The sequence below is a fragment of the Schistocerca serialis genome, chromosome 7 (genome assembly GCF_023864345.2).
Source record: "Schistocerca serialis cubense isolate TAMUIC-IGC-003099 chromosome 7, iqSchSeri2.2, whole genome shotgun sequence".
Lineage (NCBI taxonomy): Eukaryota > Metazoa > Arthropoda > Insecta > Orthoptera > Acrididae > Schistocerca > Schistocerca serialis.
In genome coordinates, this window is record NC_064644.1 from 127,309,163 (window position 1) to 127,333,849 (window position 24,687).

The 24,687-nt window shown below is 38.7% G+C and overlaps 1 protein-coding gene across 1 annotated transcript in view; it reads right to left on the reverse strand.

Annotated features, from left to right (window-relative positions):
- Positions 1-3,135: 3,135 nt before the first annotated feature.
- The window catches only part of LOC126412152 (heat shock protein 75 kDa, mitochondrial), a 383,507-nt gene continuing 361,955 nt past the window's right edge, over positions 3,136-24,687 (reverse strand). The window contains exons 13-16 of the mRNA XM_050081610.1: positions 18,766-18,893; positions 14,385-14,572; positions 8,516-8,820; positions 3,136-3,416 (exon numbers count right to left, since the gene is read on the reverse strand). Of these exons, the coding sequence (XP_049937567.1) occupies positions 3,315-3,416; positions 8,516-8,820; positions 14,385-14,572; positions 18,766-18,893 (723 nt within the window). The 3' untranslated portion in view covers positions 3,136-3,314. The remainder of the gene's footprint in view (positions 3,417-8,515; positions 8,821-14,384; positions 14,573-18,765; positions 18,894-24,687) is intronic.

Genomic DNA, 24,687 nt, shown 5'->3' on the forward strand with positions numbered 1-24,687 from the left:
CAGTCGGCCCCCCCTTCCCCCCATCTCACCCCCCCCCCCCCCCTCCATTGCCCAACCTTTAGCGAGTTGGCAAATATCTTTTTACACTTTTGTAATACTATTATAATTGAAGCCAGGAATTTCATGCACAATTAAATCTTAAAATATGCATGGAGTATCAAATGACCAAACACATACAATTAAAGGAAATCAATGCAATATCAGAATTCCAGCTTTTGAAATAACGTACAACAAACAATTTTTTCAAAATTCTCCAATGACCGGGGTAGCTCTGGACATTGGGTCACTGAGCCAGCACCTTATATTAGAAGACTGAACTGTGGTTTATTGTTTTTAGGAAAGAGGCAGTGCATTATATTAGAATGTTAATTCATTTGCCAATAGGGTGAAATATTTAATCATGATCTGGATATTTCTCAGACTATATATAACTGTAAAAATGAAAAGCATAACCCCCCCTCCCTTTGGCTAAATCGGTGTGTTCTTGGTCTCAATTTTTTGGAAATTGTGTACTGTTTTAATGTATGTAACAACTCCTCCTTTTCCAATGTTCGCTCTGCATCAGTAAGCTGCAATAGAATAGTCTTTTATATGTAACTTATCTAACCCTGTAGTTATGTGGTGCTCAGACAGGCACAGAATGTCTATCTTTTCTGAGCACCCTAAGTTTTCCAAATAGACAAAAAGCTTTTCTACTTTATTACTCAGACCTCTAATATTTTGATGAAATTAGCTAACCCTACTTTTCTATTCATTAGCAAGCATTTTTGGGGCTCTTCTATTATTTTAACTTCTCTCAAAACAGGGTGCCTGAATTCTGATTTTAGACCTAAAAAATGTGGCCCTCTGACATAAGTAACCAGAGGGATCTTGCTATGTGTGATGGTGGCTCCCCATATATTATCTGCAAGATGTTCAGGCAACCCACCTTTCGCTCTCCTACTCTGATGTAGGCCATGTCTAGCATACTTCCTATCTCTCAATCATAGCAATTGGCACTGCACTCATATGATATTTTGTTTCAGTCAGCTGCAGCCTGTTAAACTCAGTGTTCACACATGGCTCGCACAGCAGTGTTTACCAAGTGCTGGTCACGGCACTGCGGGACCTCCACAAAACTAACGTTTATGTGTGCAGTTGTGACATTGACACTTGTGTAAGACCTGCCAGTTCGGCAGAACCCTTAGTGGCATTCACCCACCCTTATTGAGATTTTTAAAACTGTACCTGCACAGACAGAACTCATGACAACATCCAACAACCCATTCGACACACTCCGATTCTGGATGGCCTACTATCAGGTGCAAGAGTACCAATGTAGCAGTGAAAGAGCAGCAGTATAGTCTGCCTGCAAGAACCTTGTACTCTCATCGGAGGTCCTGCTTGCAAAGATAAATTTTTAAAATTCTCAATACAGGTGGATGGTTGCATTGACGGTTACACTGAACTATGGGGATCTTATAGGAGTCCATTGCCATTTTATTTATGCATGTGTTCAATGTCTCTTCCTGCCACGATCACACCAAAGGATTACACAAAACACGAGCACCAAAAAAGCATAAGCACCTTTGGCATGTTCAGATTTCATCAAATGAATGGTTCCTTGTGGTTCCAATCTGTACAAGAGATCAAAAATTGCAGTTGTGCTGTGCTCCAAATGGGTGTCCAAACCCCGCCCAAAGTCTTTAGAGGAGGACTGAAGTACCACAGGGTGTCAGCAGTGTCAAATTTTGTGAAGAACATGTTCCTGTTGCTCATCGCACAGTGAGCTATCATTTTCAGCTGTGAAATGTGTAGGAATCAATGCCCCAGGGAAAGGGATTGTTTCACTGATGCCCTGCCACCCCCTATGGCCTTTTTGTGCAGACTGTGAGTGGCATTGTGTCTGGAAGACATTCTGCCCCCAGCTGCCGGAATTGACAGTCAGGTGTGCATGAGGTGTGCTTGCTTATGTGAATGAATGGTGCATGTTTCTCTTTTTCTGATGAAAGCTGTGGCCAAAAGCTTATACATAAGTGTGGGTAAGAGGGGCTGTGACAATCATCCAATCGTGTGACATGTCCACAGTGGCATTAGACAGAAGTGTGGTGAAATTTGTGTCAATGTGAGATTCTTGTCACAATTGTTGACAACTTGCTGTTAGAAGCAACATCGAGCCCAAGGGTTACATCGCATGGCACCCTGTTTTTGCACCATTACAGAGGAAGGTTGCACACACCTTTGAGCCAAATTTCAAATTTACATGCCGCAATGTGTGGGAATTGCATGGTTTCAAAATAGTGATCCTTTAATTCTATTGCACAGTGCAGTTTATATGGTGTTTTATAACAATATTTCACAAAACGATTCGCACATCCCAAACATGTTTAATTAACCAAGTATTCAATATACTCAATGATATTAATGATCATACCTATGGTTAAACACTTTGTTGATCCATGTAACGAAACAGTTCAATGAAAAATAACATTAAAAATATTCTCAAATTACTTTTTTTATAATTTAGTTTTAAATTAAATAATTATTTCCAGTAATAGCATCAACTTACAACAAGTGAATGTGACTGCAATTCACAACAGATAAAGTAGTCAAGTCAGTCAATCAATCAATCAATCAATCAATCCAATCAATTGCCACTTGCTAGCTTCACTCATGAATGATGTTGGCCAAATTTATCCAATTCGATGCGATCGTCCACACCTGACCTATGAAGACTTGCTCAGAATTGCACATTACAGCTGCTCTGTGGCAATGTTTGGCTGATTATAGGCCACTTGATATCTGGTTACCTAGCTTACAGGACGGCTGGACAGCCAGAATTCAGCCAAACAGCTATGTCTTTCATCTCTAATAACTATTACTTAAGGCTTGTTTACATTTTGCACAACTGAATAAGTACCCAAGGACAATGGCATATATGTTCTGGAGCATGTTTAGGTTTATATTAAAAAAATAAAAGAAAAACAACAATTGTTTGTGTAACAGGCAGACCTGAAATCTTATAGTTTTGTCTGCAAACATATCTACTGCAAAAGCTTCAAAACCAAATGATGAGTAACTAGTACACTGACTTGTATGAACTCAATCATTCTTTTTACTTTTCAATTTATTTTTATAAGAAAATGATGGAAACACTCAGGGATTTCAGTTATTTTATTTACAAACTCACAACTGACAGTATTTTGTGATGAGCTATGACATGTGATAGATACATAATCCTTTGGCCATGATATAAACATATATTATCATTGTTGAGATGTCTCCTGTACTTGAAAGATGAACTAATGAAAGTATTTAAGTCACAGCCAAATGCCTCAGTGTTTTTCCAAAGCTAGAGTCAGCAGCTCGTTCATACTTGTAACTAGTGTTCTTGGATCTTCCATCAGACCTGCTGAGACCATTGCATTGGAAAACAGCTGTAAGAAAATGATTACATTTAAAATGATATCTTTATGAACAACAAACAATTAATAATTCATTTGTGCACTTTTTGAATGCTGCCAAAAACTCAGTTTTATTATTACAAACCCACACGTTAACAAATCGGCAATATGTGACAGAAAATAAGTTCACCTATAATGTTTCAAAACAAAAACTGGAGTATGTGCAATTATACTCCATTCTATGTATCATAATTAAACAACAAACAACCCATCCACACAAACCTGTAAAGGCCTCCTCCTAGCACACTGAATGCCTTGCCAAGGTCTTTTACTAACAAGCAGAAACTGGCTTGGTTCAAATGGCTCTGAGCACTATGCCTAGAACTTAGAACTAATTAAACCTAACTAACCTAAGGACATCACACACATCCATGCCCGAGGCAGGATTCGAACCTGCAACGGTAGCGGTTGCTCGGCTCCAGACTGTAGCGCCTAGAACCGCACAGACACTCCGGCCGGCAAGCAGAAACTACCAAGCAATTTCTATAAACATATCCTCTGTGACATATCCTCGAATTCTCTTAACCATTTCACTGCTTCAGACATGATTTTTGAATCCTGCGCTGAGGCGGCTTTTATTATGGCCATACTGCTCACCAAATACTACGGTATGTTGATGATTTTCACTTATGGACCGTCTGACAGCAACTGAATAAAACACAATTTTAGTGCCATACGCGTTTCGCCTTTATTTTCTGCAAGGCATCATCAGTGGCAGGTTGCGTAGACAGTTTCTTACATATTACGCTCCTGTTGCATTTTTGGTCTTGTTCTTCTTCCTATGAGCGCCAATTTGCTGTTTTTTCCGCATTCCACAGCACTATGCACTGAACGCTTGTTTTAATGCAATGTTTTGGTTTCTGTTGCCGACCAAAACATTGCACTACTTTATCTGTTGTGAATTGCAGTCACATTCACTTGTTGTAAGTTGATGCTATTACTGGAAATAATTATTTAATTTAAAACTAAATTATAAAAAAAGTAATTTGAGAATATTTTTAATGTTATTTTTCATTGAACTGTTTCGTTACATGGATCAACAAAGTGTGCAATTCGGCAACCAAAACAATGCATTAAAACAAGCGTTCAGTGCATAGTGCTGTGGAATGCGGAAAAAACAGCAAATTGGCGCTCATAGGAAGAAGAACAAGACCAAAAATGCAACAGGAGCGTAATATGTAAGAAACTGTCTACGCAACCTGCCACTGATGATGCCTTGCAGAAAATAAAGGCGAAACGCGTATGGCACTAAAACTGTGTTTTATTCAGTTGCTGTCAGACGGTCCATAAGTGAAAATCATCAACATACCGTAGTATTACACGCAACTGAGGAGGACAGGACCACAAAAGTTGAAGATGCTCACCAAATTCTGGTGTTTGTGCTGAGAGATGGTGTTCTGGCCAATATGAAATACTAATCTTCTGACTTTTCAAACACTATTACATGAAAAAAATTTATTTTTGCACATCTTACAGTGAGATATTTTTGCTTGATAATGTACTGAATTTCTTTTTATTATCCACCGTACTTACTGTACTGTATCAAATTAAATAAGACATTACATGAAATTCTGAAGATTTTGCAGAGGTAAAGATACATTACATAAACTTTGGGTAAAGCTGATTTTAGCTCATACACTGGAGTGAATGAAATATTAATAAGATATTGAAATTTTATTTAAAATTGAAAGTGGAAGGTATCTCATTTCATTCTTGATAATTGGATTTTATATCCAAAGGACAGTCACATGAAGTGCCCACTCATGCCCTTGCACATTGCAAATTATGCTGACACAACAATTGTCATATCTTAGACAATACAATACATCAAAACAAGGCTTTTTTTTAATGATAGCATGCAATAAGGCACATATGTTGTGAGATAAATACTCAAAACATTTTGATTCACGAAGATATGGAAGTAACTCATCCACAGCAGTGAGAAGTTGGCAGCTCAGGATACATTCAGACATCTATAGCCCTTTAGGGAAGTGTACACACACCCACAGCAGTGAAAGGATTAATATGCTAACCACATCCCCTGACACTAGGAGCAAGCTTCTGAAAATGCCTACTCACATAACTCAATCTATTCTTATACCACTGCTGGTTCCAACACTTTATTACACGAGTCATTTCATGACCAAGAGCCATGTGGAAGATCAGTCCACCGAGCATTTCATATTCCAAATCAGACACTGATAAATCCCATCCCAACTGTGAGAGAGACACCTAAAGCATTTCCACTGCAACTACTGCACAACATTTTAGGAGTGAATGGCTGTGGGAGAGCACTGAGGTGAGATTGGGAGTAAGTATCTACTCCACAACTGCCAACTTGTGTGAACAGCCACTGCCCAAATGTGACCACATCAACCACTGACAGAGCATGCCGCTGAACACAACATATTCTTTTAGTTTATTGTCCAGCATGTGGAGCATGATGATGCGGGTCCAGGTGTCGTGCTGATCTGAAATAAAATGACTACACCAGTTTCACATTTACTTTTGTTTTAAATACCATGACCTGTGTCAGTCCTCAAGGCCATTATCCAGTGGTTATATGTAGGACATCCTGAGATAATACAGAATGACGTGACAGAAATGTGCAAGAGAGGCAAGCAATGATAAGAATATAAGCACAGTGCTATAAAAACGAAATAAAGTACAGAATTATATGCTATTTAAAAGATTAAGACAGACACATCTAGATCTACATCTACATCCATACTCCGCAAGCCACCTGACGGTGTGTGGCGGAGGGTACTTTGAGTACCTTTATCAGTTCTCCCTTCTATTACAGTCTCGTATTGTATGTGGAAAGAAAGATTGTCGGTATGCCTCTGTGTGGGCTCTAATCTCTCTGATTTTATCCCCATGGTCTCTTCGCAAGATATACGTAGGAGGGAGCAATATATTGCTTGACTCTTCGGTGAAGGTATGTTCTCAAAACTTCAACAAAAGCCCATACCAAGCTACCGAGTGTCTCTCTTGCAGAGTCTTCCACTGGAGTCTACCTATCATCTCCGTAACACTTTCGCGATTGCTAAATGATCCTGTAACGAAGCGCACTGCTCTCCGTTGGATCTTCTCTATCTCTTCCATCAACCCTATCTGGTACGGATCCCACACCACTGAGCAGTATTCAAGCAGTGGCCGAACAAGTGTACTGTAACCTACTTCCTTCATTTTCGGATTGAATTTCCTTAGATTCTTCCAATAAATCCCAGTCTGGCATCTGCTTTACCGACGATTAATTTTATATGGTCTTTCCATTTTAAATCACTCCTTATGCCCACTCCCAGATAATTTATGGAATTAACTGCTTCCAGTTGCTGACCCGCTATATTGTAGCTAAATGATAAAGAATCTTTCTTTCTATGTATTCACAGCACATTACACTTATCTACATTGAGATTCAATTGCCATTCCCTGCACCACGCATCAATTTGTTGCAGATTCTCCTGCATTTCAGTACAATTCTCCATTGTTACAACCTCTCGATATACTACAGCATCATCCGCAAAAAGCCTCAGTGAATTCCTGATGTTATCCACAAGGTAATTTATGTTGTTGTTGTTGTTGTGGTCTTCAGTCCTGAGACTGGTTTGATGCAGCTCTCCATGCTACTCTATCCTGTGCCATTTAATCATACAATAAAGCTGCATGTCCTCGGGAAAATTCGCAGTACCAGCACAGCAAGGCCATTTTGGTTAATGTTACAAGGCCAGATCAGTCAATCATCCAGACTGTTGCCCCTGCAACTACTGAAAAGGCTGCTGCCCCTCTTCAGGAACCACAAGTTTGTCTGGCCTCTCAACAGATACCCCTCCATTGTGGTTGCACCTACGGTACGGCCATCTGTATCGCTGAGGCATGCAAGCCTCCCCACCAACGGCAAGGTCAATGGTTCATGGGGGGGAGGTAATTTATATATATAGTGAATAGCACGGTCCCACAACATTCCCCTGCGGCACACCTGAAATCACTCTTACTTCGGAAGACTCCTCTCCATTGAGAATGACAAGCTGCGTTCTGTTATCTAGGAACTCTTCAATCCAATCACATAATTGGTCTGATAGTCCATATGCTCTAGTCCATATGCTCTTACTTTGTTCATTAAACGACTGTGGGGAACTGTATCAAACACCTTACGGAGGTCAAGAAACACGGCATCTACCTGGGAACCCATGTCTATGGCCCTCTGAGTCTCGTGGACGAATAGCGCGAGCTGGGTTTCACATGATGGTCTTTTTCGAAACCCATGCTGATTCCTACAGAGTAGATTTCTAGTCTCCAGAAAAGTGATTATACCTGAACATAATACGTGTTCCAAAATTCTACAACTGATCGACGTTAGAGGTATAGGTCTATAGTTCTGCACATCTGTTCGACGTCCCTTCTTGAAAACGGGGATGACCTGCACTCTTTTCCAATCCTTTGGAACACTATGCTCTTCTAGAGACCTACGGTACACCACTACAAGAAGGGAGGCAAGTTCCTTTGCGTACACTGTATAAAATCGAACTGGTATCCCATCAGGTCTAGCGGCCTTTCCTCTTATGAGCGATTTTAATTGTTTTTCTATCCCTCTGTCATCTATTTCGATATCTACCATTTTGTCATCTGTGTGACAATCTAGAGAAGGAACTACAGCGCAGTCTTCCTCTGTGAAACAGCTTTGGAAAAAGACAGTTAGTATTTCGGCCACATAGGGGAAAGATGTGTGAATGGCCACTGTCCACCTGTGGCCACATCCTTATATCACTAATTTACTTAGAAGTACTGAATTACATCACATTAAAACAACAAGAATTACTCTTCTCTTGCATTTAAGAACCCTTTTTTTGTAAGTCCTATAACATCTAATATTCCATTATAGGCAATGTAAAAATCAGTGATAAAAACAAAATGCAGAAAATACAATTGATATTATCCCAACCTAGTTTCTGCATGATAATAAATAGTTATTAAAAGTTACACTTTGACTATCATTAAATGCTTTTAATGTAGTCTCTCATCAGTCTTGGTAGTCTCATTTTATTAGCAAAGTAGACATATAACTTACGTACTTGTTTAGTAACCAGTTCAGCCAGCTTTGGGTTTGAATCTCTAAGAAAAGCAAGCTTCTTAATGATGGGATGCCGAGGATTAATTTCTAACTGCGGCTGCAGCAGAGTGTAGCGAGCATCCTCAGGTAGTTGGTGTGATTGCGTCCGAATGAAGTGGCGTGCAGCTGCCATCTCTTCAACTGTGACTACACAAGGGTGTGAGTCCAAACGCTGTGTCACACGGACATTATGCACTTTTCCTGCTAACACACTCTTCACCCATGGTAGCAATGCTTCAACTGATGTCCGAGACAGGCTATCAGATCCTGAAAGCAATATGATGTATAATGGCATAATATTTTATTAACTAATGATTAAAGACAAAAGTACTTTAATGCAGTATAATAAACACGCATCACATTAATTAGACCATCTTTACGAAAGACACATATGCTGAACAAATTAATTTGAGAATCTGTTGAGAAATCCAGATATATCCTATCTACAGCGATAGTAGCTTGCGAGATAATGGCCTGAAGTTAAACCACTTAATGCTGGTACAGAAAAGAGAGAAGAGTTTTCCACTCACAAAAAAACATCAACTTCATGTTGCTTTGGTAAGTGGGGCATCACTGTTTGGTGCTTGTGTTCACTCAAGTAAAGGTGGTTCAACTGTGTTTGTGTGAAAATGTGACATGACATGTCATCTGTATGATGGGTGATATGGAATGACAACTGAATGTCCCAGAGTGTAAATTAATGATAGTCGACTCATTTCATATGAATAAGGGCATTAAAAAAGTTTCAAACTTGATAACATCATGTCACACACAAGGGCCACATATTCACATACAAACCAAAGCCTAAAATTATAGGCAGGTGGTGTTCACCAATAAACATTTTGAAAGTTCTGGCAGGTCATGACTGCTATATCAACAACAGTTTCAAAATAAAAAACAACTTTTTGAAGTTTGGTGTGGTCATTTACAACATAAGTCTTTATGTAAGTTGTGCTACATAATTTTAGAAGGTCTGGTTTTGGATTGAAATGCCTGTTGCATGTCTTACCCACTGTAACAAATGGGCTCTCACACTCAACTGGAATCTTTTCAAAATGGCTGAGAAATTTGAGACAGACTCATAATTGCTTTTTCTCACTATTCAACAAATACAGCATGTGTCCACAAAGCTTCCTCACAGTTAATTCTTCATGTGAAATGAACTTTTTCTTGTGATATATTCACTGTGTTTTCTTCTTCATACACCTTTAATAATGGGATACCCAATACCATTTACACCACTATGTCAATGTTTCTATTTGTGGTTGCAGTTTTAGGATGGACTTTATGTGAATCATTTTCAAGATAAATACAGCTAAATTTGACCTCAGCTTATCCACTCCCTAGCTGTTGAAAATGGACCAGCCTTGTACAACTTTTAATGCTTAAGTACTTCTGCAGACAACCTTGGAGGTAGAGCAACCACAGCTATGAATTGTCATCTTGGGTATTAATAAACGCTTCAGCTGTATTTAGTCCTTTATTATTGGATCACTACCGGTCTTGTGGTACTAAAAGCCACATCTTCAGGTACTGGGTACAAAGTTCTGAGCGTTTCACGCTCTAATGTTTTGGTTATAAATTCACCTGAAGATGTGACTTTTACTGCCACAAAACCATTAGTGATCCAATAATAAAGGACTAAATACAGCTGAAGCAGTTTATTAATACTTAAGGTGCTAAAATACTTGCTTACTAGAATATTTCAACTCTCAAGTGCACACTGCGGCAGCCTGTCATAAGGTATTTAGCTACCATAAGGTTTGTGGACTGTCTTCCAGAGTGATAACCAAATTACTGGGTCTATCCTTTGACTGTCAGTTCCAGTGTACTAACCATCAAAGTAAACAGATCTACAGAGCTTCCTCATCAGAGACATGATTCTTGTACATTCCACAGATTAAGGGCTCCATAATCATCTCCTTAAACTCAAGAATCCCACGTTTGGGATTTGTGTCCTATTCATCAGGACTTTGGAACAATCCTCAGTAATACTGCATGACACTTCACAAGTTTTTGTGCCTGCTTGACTTGCTGGACCCAACCCCAGCCATATTCTGATTCACCTTTGGCTGGCGAGCCCTAAACCAATGTGTGTCGCCTGAAATAGTTACCCTCATGCAGCAACTACAAACGTTGCTCAGAAAGTAAAGCACCACATTTTTTCTTCTTCAACAATTCTTTATTGAACATAATGAGAGTTACATGGTGGTTTACCTATACACCCTATTTATCCATATAATCTCCGTCCCGTTCTATGGTGTTCCTCCAGTGCGAAACAAGGGCATGTATGCCCTGCTGGTACTAATTCTTGTCCTGTGGCAGAGACAGTGCTTCAGGTACTAATTCTTGTCCTGTGGCAGAGACAGTGCTTCACTGTGCGTATCACCTCCTCCTCAATGACAGATGCCGCACCAACTGCCGAGTCATAATGCATCTGTCCTCACAAATGACATCAGCTTGCTGCAACATGTCAAGTGTGCCAGCTGTGGATGGTCTCCCTGACCACTGCATATCATGGAGCTCCGCCGAACTGTATTCTGATGCCATCACCCTCCACGCCCAGCGACTAACTGTACTTCTGTCAACAGCAAATGCTCCATAGACTTTGCACAGGTTCTTGTGAATATCCCCCACAGTTTCTTTCTCTGCAGTGAAAAATTAAATGACGGCAAATTGCTTGTAATGTTCATCACCTACAGATGCCATTTTGAAACTGTCCTGCAGCTACATTATCTGTCGGAAGTGACGGAAACTTGGTGCGCTCACTCAGGAGACTTCAAATAATACATACGTAATGCTTCACATACGTAGCACTGTTTTTGGCTTAGAAAAAAGATGCAGTGCATTACTTTCTGGGCAACCCTCGTATTTTATCACTACCCATGCCAGCAGTGTTATGATTAGATTAGACTGTTTTCATTCCACAGACCCAAAAATGGGATGATTATCATGGGTGTAGAACAAGTCAGAAAGTATGATATAAAAAGCATATAACATTTGAATATAATACTCGCTTACCCTAATCATTTGTCAGAAGACGGTCAAAATAGGTGGATACATTATATTAAACTGGAAATGCTAATGTTTACAGATTTAATACATTGGCACAGCAAAACATAGTTATGCACTTTTAATAAATTTATCACACACAGAATACCTAATCTGGACTGTTGTGAACAAGTGCAGTCAAAAACTGAAATCTAACAGACATTTTTACTTAAGCTGGTCTAACAGTCCCTGTTAAGATATTCATCTATAGAGTAGAAGGAGTTGCCTGTCAAAACAAAACTCAGTTTAAACAGTGCTTTATCTGAAACCAAGTTTTTAATGGTTGCTGGCAATTTACTGAAAGTGTGTTCCTGAATTCTGGACCCCTTTTTGAAGCAAGGTAAGGGATTTTAGGTCTTTATGTAGATTGTTTTTATTCCCAGTATTAACAATTATGAACAATATTATGAAAAGGGCACATTGCTACTCACCATATACTCATATATTGGAGATGCTGAGTTACAGACAGACAGATGGTAAAAAAAGTAAGCTTTTGGTCAAAAAGGGCTTCATCCAAATTACACAACACACACATACATGTGCTTGTGTGTGTGTGTGTGTGTGTGTGTGTGTGTGTGTGTGTGGTGTTTAATTCTGATGCAGGCCTTTCTGGCCAAAAGCTTATTTCTTTGACAGTATTTTTGTTGTACTTATCTGCAACTCATCATCTCCACTATATGGCGAGTAGCAATCTATCCATTTCATAATACTGTCATTATTTCTTCCTGGATTTTCCACTTTTATATTGTTAGTTGTATGAAGATTTGTGTGTGTAAATCAAACAACATTGTATAATAGAAATCAAGCAAATGAGAGAGCACAGCTGTTAAAGCACTGGCCTCCTATTCAGGATGATGGGGTTCACTCTGTCTGCCCAATCCGATTTGGGTTTTCCATTGTTTTCCTAGATCACCTCAGGCAAATGCTGGGATGGTCCCTTCATCAAGATGATGGCTGTCTGCCCAATCCGATTTGGGTTTTCCATTGTTTTCCTAGATCACCTCAGGCAAATGCTGGGATGGTCCCTTCATCAAGATGATGGCTGACCATCTGTCCTATCCTAGTAGAGCATAATTACAATATGGGATGATCCTTGGATGAAATAAATAAAACTCTGAGAGGCAGGATTAAGATCTTCATGTAGTTAAAAAAACTATTTCTGTGCTTTCACTATATTTAATCCTCCTGTACAAATAGCAAATTAAATTAGTTATCATTTACCCATGTCACCATAAGTAAACGCTTCACTGTCTCATCAAAGTGAATTGCCTCGCTGATCCAGTTTACTTCATTCAGTTACATATATTTGTAACAGTTTCCACATCCTATCAGCTGTAGTGCTGAGGCTAATGTGAGTGGTAAACATCTTCCTTTTCCATACATTACAACATTGCTTTGCCACTTTTGTCCATTATAAAACATATCAAACAACCATCAGAAAACAATGTCTGCTTGTTTTAAGTGATAACGTAGCTCTTAGAGCATATACTTCTCTATCTGATATCAATTACTATTGTGTCTTCATTAGAAAAGTCAAATTCAACATTAAATTCACATCTGTCAATTCCTGTGAGTGTTTGTTACATTCTGAACAACAAAATTACAATTTCCACTACATATTTGACCAGCATGACCTAAGCACTTTCAGTGTTAATTTATTTATAATTCCTTTTAACAGCCATTGTCAGTTTATTGTCAAATGAAGAATTTGATCTGGTTTCTATCTCAAAAAGCCACTTTTATTCCACATTTTACCCAACATACGATAATAAATGTTCAAAAATGTCCAGTGATCTCCATAACACCTTTTTGCATTTTTCTGAATAGATGCTAGAAAGTGGATGGGATCCACACAAACTATTAATGACTGGTCCCACAAACTACTGAATTACTGTCTTGGTTGTGATTTCTGTTTGGGCATGTTACTGCATGACTCCAACCTTATATAAAGTACCTAGGAATTTCCTTTTAGGCATATTTGTCCATGGAGACTATCTTTTCTAAGATACATGATTACAAAGATAACTGTAATAGTGAGTTATAGAATCTAAACTGAAATTCTTGGCTTTTCAAGAAGTACTGCTTCTGCTTACGTAAATCAGACTCTGTCACTATTGTGCAACAAAAGAATACAAAATTTAAATAACTTTTCTTCACGGTCTATTACATACTTCTAGAATGTTATTTAGAGGTTTACAAGTCATGATCAGGACATAAATTGGAGTCATAAGAAGATAAGTTGAGATTACATATCAACTGGAGCATCATCTATGTTGGTTCCTTCTCTGAAGTGACTAAATCTACAATATTTGTAATTGGTTCAGTCTAATGATTTCAGCTTATCTTCACTAAAAAATGAATTTAGCACTTAGAGCAGAAAGTTTTGATGACAAGCTGCACCATACTTGGATGACAAGTTAGCATAATACATGTTTGTGTAGCTGAAAATGAACCAGTTACTGTTACTTAGTACCTCCTCAATGACAGAAAAACAGAGAGAGAGAGAGAGAGAGAGAGAGAGAGAGAGAGAGAGAGAGAGAGGAGTATTTCAACCATCTTACAATGTCATAGAATATAAAAAAGATACATGAAACCTTTTACTGTTCAGTTCAGAACATAAATTATGAAGCACGCAGATGCGCGCGCGCGCACGCACCCACCCACGCACACACACACTCTAACTCCATGCTCTCAATTACCATGGTTTTTCATGTTTATCATCTCTACAGTTGGGAACAAGAAAGACAATTGATTCACTTGAATCACAGAATTTTACATACCAAGATTTGAAAGATCATCAGGCTCCTTATCTTGACGCATCTCTTTTTCGACAGATGTTAAGTTGTGGCGGTCAAACTGTCTGAGTTGCATTAGAACCAGCTCATCATATGGTTCATAGCAAAATAGTACTTCTACATCCTTTTGTTTCAGTGCTTCAAAATATGGAGAGGTTTCTGCCAAAGCACGACTGAAGTTTGGAGAACAAAACAAAATGAGAACAAAGAAAGAAAATATATAAGTGTGAAGTTAACACACCTTGTATATAATTCACAATGTAACAAACAATATAATCATCTGTTTTTCACTAATCCCACAAAAAATAATATGTACGAAAATTACTACTCACTTAAAACTAAAACAAAATACTGAAATGTACTACACTGAAAAAGAAAATTTTGTAAATGAGATAATTAATAATTAGGTGGAAACGCATCACAATGAGGACTAAATAAATGTGAAAGACACAAAAGGGTGTAATATATGCATGTTAAATCATGAAATATGTGTGATTTCAGGGAAAAGTATAGGAAGTTTTGAGTTTAACACAGGAGGGAGACCAGATGACAGACCCTCACCAGCACTATTTAATTTAGCTTTAGAAAAGATAATTTGAGAATGGAGATAACAATGCCAGAAAGAAGGTGCAATAGGCATAAGCCTCAGTTACATGGAGAAATTGCAATTCAGACTGCTTCACCTTTGCTGATGGCTAGTGGTCTGAAAAAGACTTTCAGAAAGAGACACAGCTGCAAAATCTACATGAACTAGCCCAGAAAACAGGCCTGAGAATATCATTAAAAAACCACAATTAATGAAAGTGACAACAGAATTGCAAACAGGACACGGAATAATCAATGTAGGCAAATTCAAATATGTGGGGAGCAAGAAAAATGGAACTAGTTTACAACCTCATGCAACATATTTACAACGAAATACGTATAATCATCAAAACTAAACAGGACCTAGGAGATGGCAAAAATAGAGAGGAAAATATTACAAAAGATATTGGGCCCTAAAAAGAAAAGTGAAATTCAGAAGAAAAGGGGAAAAAACAGGGACTGTACACACAGATCAAAGTGTAGGGAAGCAGCCTACTCACGCCTTATAAAATTCTCATCAGTCTTTCCATTGTGTGCCAGCCTAGTCCGCTGTAACTAGCTCCGACGTCATAAATGTTGCGCAATACTTTAAAAATCAAGTAAATAACCTGAAACGTTTCTAGCATGTCAGGAGTAATACTAAATCAACATGTGTTGAATGTCAGTTCAATAACTTTAACCATTTTCGAAATTTGGACATTTTTCTGTAAAAATGGCGCAACAGAAAAGAGCTAGAGACTTAAAAATTTATATTTACATTCCCTTTTCATAATAATTTAATAGAAACAGTACTTTGGATCTCACAAATTAAAATTTTAGTGGAAATTCATGATTTTCTGGTTTTTGTCTTAAAAATTAAGGAAGCAAGATAGATTAAGTAGGCGAATAAATAAGGCTAGGATGTCTAAATTTAAGTAGAATGGAGATCCGCTATAATCATAAAGATGTGAGAAGTTTCAACTGAATAACTATAAAACTATAGCGATAGCGTATCTCCAAAGGGCAAGTTCAGAGCTCGTCTACTGCGTGTAGTGTAATTAAATTAATTCTCTCGCCCAAAATATTTTACTTAGCCATGTCAGACTTTTATTATGATTACTTACCTGTGTGCTGAATGCACATTTAAATTGAGAGCTCCATCGGCCATCAGCAAAGGAAGCGATGATTTATTCAATAACTTAATGTGGTGCATTACTAGCCCAGCGGCTAGTCGGGAGAGCCAATTTGATCAGGCTTTCCCTTAGCCGTCCGCACCGCGGCTTTATATATAAGAACACTGCGCGAGGAAGCAAGGCCCCAGTTCTCTCCAGACACTGAATAGCACACCACCTGTGCCAGGAGTCGCGTCGCGTCGGTATCATTGCCATAAACAGCCTCGGATGCCGTAATAAGTTACTCGGGATACGCGTAACCATGAAATCGTTTTCGAGTGAAGTGTTAATTCTGGGATGACTTTAATGATCTATCTTCAGTTTGCGTATGTCGTATTTTCACGTGCCGCTGCGGGACAGACATTCTACCATTATTTAGCGTGGCGTTTGATGAACATTATCATCAAATTATGGCGAGCATCACTTATACATTTAATTTGAACAGTTATAGTTGTATCAGCGCATTAGACTCTGAACTGCTCTGTTAGTCAGATTGTGTGGATTCTTTTTTTTTTCATCTGTGACTTTCAGAATATAGCGAACATTTTTACACGATCGTTTTTGATTATGAATCCCAGACAATCTCCTAATTCCTCAGAGCTATAAGCTGTAGATATAAGTGTATTTCTCAGATGAAGTGGGCACTAGGAATTCTAATTACAGGCTTCACATTTTGCTAATCACTTTCTGGTTGCCAATATTGTAGTTAGAGAGCCAGTGTTGAGAACGGCAAAAGACAGCATAAATAATAGGAACATTTATATAACAATTAATTCCACCTGCCGCCCCACAAATGGTGCATCGGCTGGGAAAAGCATATTTTCTTTTCTACATTCCATCATTAATTAACAAGTATTAATTCCACCTGCCGCCCCACAAAAGAATTGTGAGATGTAATAGGGAAAAGTTGGTTGAAGTTGGCTGGACATAACCAGGTTGTCGAGAAGGCCACCACAGCACAGATAAAAGAAGTTACAGAAGACTTAAAGGAACTAGGCAGAACCACAGAAGACATGATGCTCAGGGACAAAGCTTCGTATGCAACATCTTGACATTGGAATATGATCTGCAACATGATTACATCTTACTGGTAAAAAGGGTAAGTTCTCACTGCTGCTGGCAGTATCCACATCCCTTGATAAACAATTATATCATTAGTTTTAATGTTATGTTGCATTTACATCAAAGTTCTCTCAACCACACCTCATAAAGATTCCTTTTTGTGAGCGGAGACGAAACGTTGGTGTACAAGACACTGCAGAAAAGCTGGTAGCCCATTTGGTTGAAGCTGCAGCTATTATTCATAAAATGCTACATTGTTCTGGTGTATCATACAATCATTAGCACACATGTCAGTTGTGCAGTAATGTAAACAAATAACATTTTTCAGCAACATTTCTATAATAATATATATATGAAAGATGTGTTTGAACACTGTCACTACCATCAAAACCTTAATAGCCTGCTCTTGGGAAAACAGCGCACCTGTGCCACTTTTGCCACACAAAAAAGTATTCTTTTTTTATCTCCTCTAAACACGCAAAAATTTTGTATACATTGTTTTTATTACCATGTATGCATATGAAAGCTTGCATTTTTTTCTAAATTACTCACATTTACTTAAACAATTACATGTACGAAGCATCAATATAACTAAAAGGACAGTTGCTACTCACCGTATAGCGGAGATACTGAGTCACAGAGAGGCACAACAAAAAGACTGTCAAAACGTCGAAACAGCCAACAAGGCCTTTGTCAAAAATAGGTAAAAAACACACACACACAAACACAGTCTCTGTGGTCGCGCGCGGGTGCGGGTGCTGGTGCTGGTGTGGGTGTGCGTGCGTGCGTGTGTGTGTGTGTGTGTGTGTGTGTGTGTGTGTGTGTGTGTTTTTGACAAAGGCCTTGTTGGGCAAAACCTAGCATTCTGAAGTCTTCTTGTTGTGTCTTTCTGCGATTCACACCTCCATTATATGGTGAGTTATATTGTCACATTCCATCCTCAATCTTCCATTCATTCATAAATGAAGTATGTTAGAAAATAAACAAGACTGATTATTTTGTATCTACTAATTTTATTATTTCTTCATATGAAGGTTTTCTACTTCAAAGTAGTTGCCTTTAGCAGTTACACAGTGATGGCTGTGTTTCCATTCTTCATACCTGTTCAGGAATGTTTCTGCAGGAATACCTTTCAGTTTTTTGGTTATGCTCTTCTGGGTATTATTCAAAGTATCCAAATCACAGCCTTTCAATTGGTTTTTGAACTTCGGGAATAAAAAGAAGGCATAGTGACTGAGATCCCATGAATAAGCGGTTCAGAAACAACATGATTGCTATTTCTTGTCAAAATTTCTTTGATGGAGATTGTCATGTACCTGGACATACTGTTGTGGTGCAGCATTTACCAAGTAAAGGGTGTGATTCAACCTAGCTGCCATGCAAAGCTGGAGGCTACAGTACCCCCATGCAAAGGGGGAGGCTACAGTGCTGTTTGTTCATGCACAGGGTTGCCAGCATAGTTATTGTTCTAATACTCTCATTCTCAATTAATAAATATCCAAATGTAACCAATGCATTATTTAAGACCTGCTTTTAAATCATTTGTATCATTTCATGGTGTCAGTTACCTGGGTGCAGCAAGATAGAATATGTCCCTCTGAGCAGGCTTAAGGCGACTGCAGTACTCGGGCAATGTCACCTTCTCACCAGCTGGCTTTGAAGATGATTCAAATCTCAGCAGTTTTGCAATCTCCTCCTGTAATAAAAATCACAGTAATTCCATAAAGGGTTTCAAAGCTGAATGCGAAGCTATGTGACAAATGAAAATTCGGACTGTGTTAGAAACGATATTTGCTGATATAAAAATAAGATTTAATCAACCAAATGCTATGATGGAAATGACTGGGCAGACCTGAGAGGAATCTAAATTAAAAGAAGAACTGAATAAGTAGTTGTTCAGTAAACTCTGCAGCAATATGTTGCACAAAGAAAACGAGAATAGGTTTTCTTCTTCATACCATTTGTACAAGTAGCATAAAGAAGGAATACGACACAACACCAATAATTGTATCAGGTTCTCTAGATACCCAAACTTCATGAGCATCTGTGCTCTATAAGATATGAAACTTGCTGTAACATGTATGAAGAGCAAACATGCTCCTATCTATGGAACCAGATATAATTATTGGTGCCTTGTCTTATACAGAAACGACTGGTACTTGATGTCATTCATGGAACAAGTTGGTAGATGACATAACTGGAACATCAAAACTGGTTGCCTGGTAAAACAATATCAAAATAAGAGTTGTTGGTACAGTATTATTACATTTTACTATTACTTAAGGATTCTTTCTAATGTTGGAGGAAATCTAATATTTGAAAATTCAAGTGTTTAATTAAATGGAGCTAGAAGGCATGAGATCTTCGAAGATGAGTGTTACTACAAGAAACAATAGCTGTATTTTGATAATCAATCACCATTTCCTTTAAACTCTAAACGACTGATTCCAGAAAACAGAGGCATGTTGTCTTTTCCAACTATACTGTACTTCTGTTCTAGATGCAACTGCTTAAATAAGGATCTGTCTTTTCTTTCAACGCTTGTGCTTCAATATATTAGAATGAGATACGAAATGTTTTATCAACTTACCAAACAGCAATTAAGATAAGCACACTAAAAAGAAAACACAAAAATTCCAGTTTCCAATCCATGGTTCCTTCATCCGGCCAAAGGGATAACAATGACGGGCAAAGTAAAACTAGTAAGGGTTGATTAAGTAAATACTGGTGAAGGACAGTGTAGGGTATCATTAGATCAAAGGAGACAGAGCATTGGAAGAGCAGGAAGAAGAAGAAGAAGAAGAAGAAGAAGAAGAAGAGGAGGAGGAGGAGGAGGAGGTGAAAAGGATAATCAACAATGAAATGCTATGAGATCAGAACCTGAAAGTTAAAAGAGATCATAATTCACAAGGCAGAGGTACGGAAAGGACAGTGATTAATGTAGCTTGAGGTGAAGTTAGTAACATGAACCAAACACACATTTGAAAAGCTATAACGTATTGCCACTGGAAGGTAATATTCAAATTATAAATGTGGTGGAAGTTGGCATGTGGGTCACATTTCTCATCATAGCATTTGTCATGTCTTTGTGATAAGTGCGTCAAGCATTGCTAGTACACCCAGCCTCTCAATCTACATTCAGCCTCAATGAAGACAAAGGAAGCATATCTGTGGTTGGATGCCAGCCAGTATATGATGCCACTGTCTCACCTTTCAGGTTTTAACAGTGATGATGTGAGATAATTAGTACTAGGAGTGTGCATAAAAATGCTGTAATACGGACAGTCACAAAGGTGTTCACAATATAGCAAAAAAAATGATTCAAAAAGAAGCCCTAGATCTTTATACAATGTAGTAGAGGTTCTGAGAGATTTCAAAGGAAACGTAGAAGAAAGCTTATACAGCAATTCTTCAGTGGGAAGGTTTGGACATAACATCAGGAATGATATGTTGGTAGAATTTTCCATGTAGAAGAACACTTTTGTCCTTAAAACTTTCTTCCAGATTTCTTTAAATATTTATATTGGCCATTAACATGTTGTGAACGAACTACTAAAACAGAGCAATGAGTATGAAGACCAGTTTGTTTGGAATTAATAGATTTCAAGCATGTGTAAGGTCCCCACAGAAAATACCCTCTACCACGCACCAATTAATCATTGTCAATCAAACCATCCACATTCATTCACTTTGGAAAAGTATCTGATCTGTTTTTCTTGTAACATATGCGGCGACAGCTCGACGACACCAAAGTATTTTCTAGTGCGTTTATTCTTTGAAATAACAGAGATGCATATATGCATTCTCCATGGTTGTTAGAGGGGTAACAAGGACAGCTTCTGGAGTATCGGTTGAAGGATTGACGAGTTTCTGAGAGATACATATTCTGCTTTTCTTCTCGCTAAAGCGAGCCAGTTAACATTTGTGCTGCTAGCGGTATGTTTGAAGAGAAAGAGACTGTAAACGGAAAATAATTAAGACGTGGAATCACCGGAGATCTGGACATGTAATGGAGATGGATTTAATACACAATTTCATTCATAAATAAGGTTTGTGACTTTTTTTGTTCTGGAGTGAATGAACGAATGAGTTTTTTCTAAATCATTTGATGATCACGTTGGCCCTGTAATTAGTGGGGAAGTTTCAGCTGTGTCGAAGAGAGCCTGCAATCACTGAGTCTGTGTTAAATCATCCAAAAAGGCTTCGTACACATCTGGAATTCGCAATCTTTCGTAAAAGGAACAAATTGTCCACACGATTAATTCTCTCGACTGAATGCAGTGTTTAACAGTAATAATAAAATGTTAAAATGGCCAATCCGTGACAGGACACGTTTTTGGACGTTTCTAAAATAATTTTGTTCTCTGTTTCATGTCAACTAAGACGAGCTAACCTAACTGACGCTTGGAAAAGAGAGGAAAGACTCGCAGGTGATATAATTGGATCTACAAATAAAGCCGAAAGACAGCACGCTGGGCGCAGAGAAAAGGCCAGATCTATATTTTTATTATTAAAGCTTGCTAGTATAGTTGAAGTATACACTTTTCTGTTTAGTGTTATTTGATATTTGAACATTGATTAACTGTGTTCATGTTGGATGTGTTTTGATTGACCTGTCCCAGTTGCATTTATCTGTATATGTACATTAAGAAAGTAGACACAGAAGTACTCTTGTGTGAACGGAGTTACATATAGTGACAGTAGAAGGGAGTTATATATAGTGACAGTAGAACATTTATATGGTTTTAACTAGGGCAATGTTTAGGATGAGTCAAGCAGAGCAAAGCAGCACGCAACAGCCTTCAGCTGTTAGCACTGATAATAATGACACAGTAAGAAGTGTTGTAGGACCGATGGCTACAGATAGCGCAATAGAACGCCCTGTAGACACAGTTGGAGGTGTAACAGCAAGTGCGCAGCAGGGATTAGATCCATTGGTAATGATCATGAGACAGATGCAGATGATAACCGAGAGCATGAATACTTTGAAAACCGACATTAATGCGAAATTAGCCTCAGTTACTGAAGGGCAAAATGATTTGAATACAAAATTAGCCTCAGTTACTGAAGGGCAGGAAAATCTGAAAACCGATATTAAAGCACAATTAGTGACAGTCACTCAAACTCAAGAAGAAATGAAATTAGTCCAGACTGAGATTAAGCAGCAGTTACAAGACAGTTTTTCCGAATTAGAGCAGCGGATAGAGGCGAAGACCAAAGAACTCAAAGATCAGGCCGAAGAGACGGAACGAAAATTAACTGCACAAATAGAATTGGTGAAAGCACAATGTGAGGAATCTACTCACCGCGTATGTGTCGAAATGAAGGAGTATGTGGCTATTAAGATAGATACTGTACGGGAACAAGTGGAAATGGTTCCGCAATTAGTACAAAAGCAAGACGCCATGTCATGTGCAATTGCGCAACTTCCTGAATTGGTACGTACACAGGCTAACCTAAAGGAAAGCGTTGAACATCTGACAGAGCGTCAAGACGTTATAGACCACCAAATTAACGTACTAATGGGTAAATTATCCGAAATCACATTAGAAAACAAAAGGCTAATGTGTGAAAACGTTGAGCAAAATGTTAAGGCAGCATTCCAGAGTTTATCTGGCAAACAGGAAGAGAATTTGTTTGCGAAAGGACTTGAGGAGGTGCGACAGCAGTTAGGTGCTGATTTGGAGCATTGGAAACAAACGATAGAAGAGTCGATGCGCGCTTCACAACAAAGCTCAGAACAAATGAATACAGGGCAGCAGCTTAAGTTGGCAGCGACTATAGAGCCAGTTACTGCCCATTCGCACACAATACCGACTTGTGTAAGTAATTCAAACATTAAATTGCCACAAGCTGGTTGTTCGCGTGAATTCTTATCTAACGGAGATTACGAAAGCCTTTGCCATGACGAAGAAAAAATGATAAAGCATCGGCAATTCCAAATTTTTAACCCTGACAAAAGGGGGGTCCATCCAATTGTTTTTATTCGAAGTTTCAGAGGAGTGCTACCCAGAAATTGGTCGGAGTGGCAGAAGATCAGTTTTGTTACAGGATATATACAAGGTTTGGGGGCGATCTGGGCCTCGGACATGACTTCCGTTTGCCCGACATATGACGATTTTGAGAAGGCGTTTTTAGCAAAGTTCTGGTCAGAAGGGGTACTGGAACGCCTAAGGCAGGAGGTGCTCTACCCAGAGCCTTTCTCCTTTTCGAAAGGAAGCCTTAGAAGGTATTTCGAAAAATATATAAATAAAACGAGATACTGGGACAGATCTATGCCCTTGCCAGACATAATAAACATACTTAAGGCAAGACTACCAACTAGCATCCGGAATCAATTGATTTACGGCAATGACAAAGACTTGGAGTCGTTCCTCACAACGTTAGACCATATAGATATTATCGAAGAGAACAACCAGAAAGCACGTAATAACAGATTCCAATACAGGGAGATAGAACCCCCGCCAAACGGTAGGCAAGGTGGAAGTATGTGTTATACCAATGGCGATCAATCGACACTTAGAGATCATTAAATAATGGAGAAATCCCTCAAAATCTCAATAGTAATCCCGGCAATGGTCTTGCGAGGGGCTATTCAAGGAACAACAGGAATGGGAAAAGATACAATCCCGTGTGGGGGAACGAAAGAAATTTCAGACTCCAAGCCTGGAATAATAACAATAATAGAAAGTGGAATCAACCGGGAGGAATGAATTCAAATAGCCAACATCAGTGGGGACAGACATCTACGAATCAACCGGTAATTACCGAAGTGACGGATGATGTCAACCAGCAGACAAATCAAAATCTAAGGACCCACTCATGCCCCGGAGGAGCGGTCAACAATTGGTTGAGGGGCAACAGGATATGTGTACTCATGCTAACGTATAATGATGGACGATTACTAGCAGATGAACTGACCGAGGACTTAGAACCACAAGATGAGGATAAGGAACAGGTGGCAGTAGCTGAAGTGCAAGTCATTATGGAGACCGTACCTATAGTGGCAGTTTTAGACACAGCTGCAACCACAAATGTTATTTCAGAGGCACTATTCAACAGGATCAGAAATATAAGATGAGTACCAGTATTTCCAGTTCAAGATTGCAGAATAATAGGCGCCGTTGGGGCTCGATCGGCTAATGTAAAGGTGCAGTAACTACTTGGTGTGGAATTCGGAAATGTAGCAATATTAAGCACATTCCTTGTTGTGAAAAATTTGGTGGTAGATTGCATTATCGGAGACGACAGCCTACGTCAATACGGAAGCGGAATAGATTTTAAAACAGGAAAAATTTGGTTGAATGTTAATAAACAAGAAATTGAGTTTGAGTTGTTGAAAAAAAGCCTTACGAGAAAATATAATTGTGGGATCAGTGTGCAAGTAATCACGACAGCCCAAAATTCGAAAGAGCACGTAATTAATGAGTTCCAAGTCAAAGAAGATTTCAGTCAATTAGTGTTTGAAAAGTTAAATAAATCCGACTGCA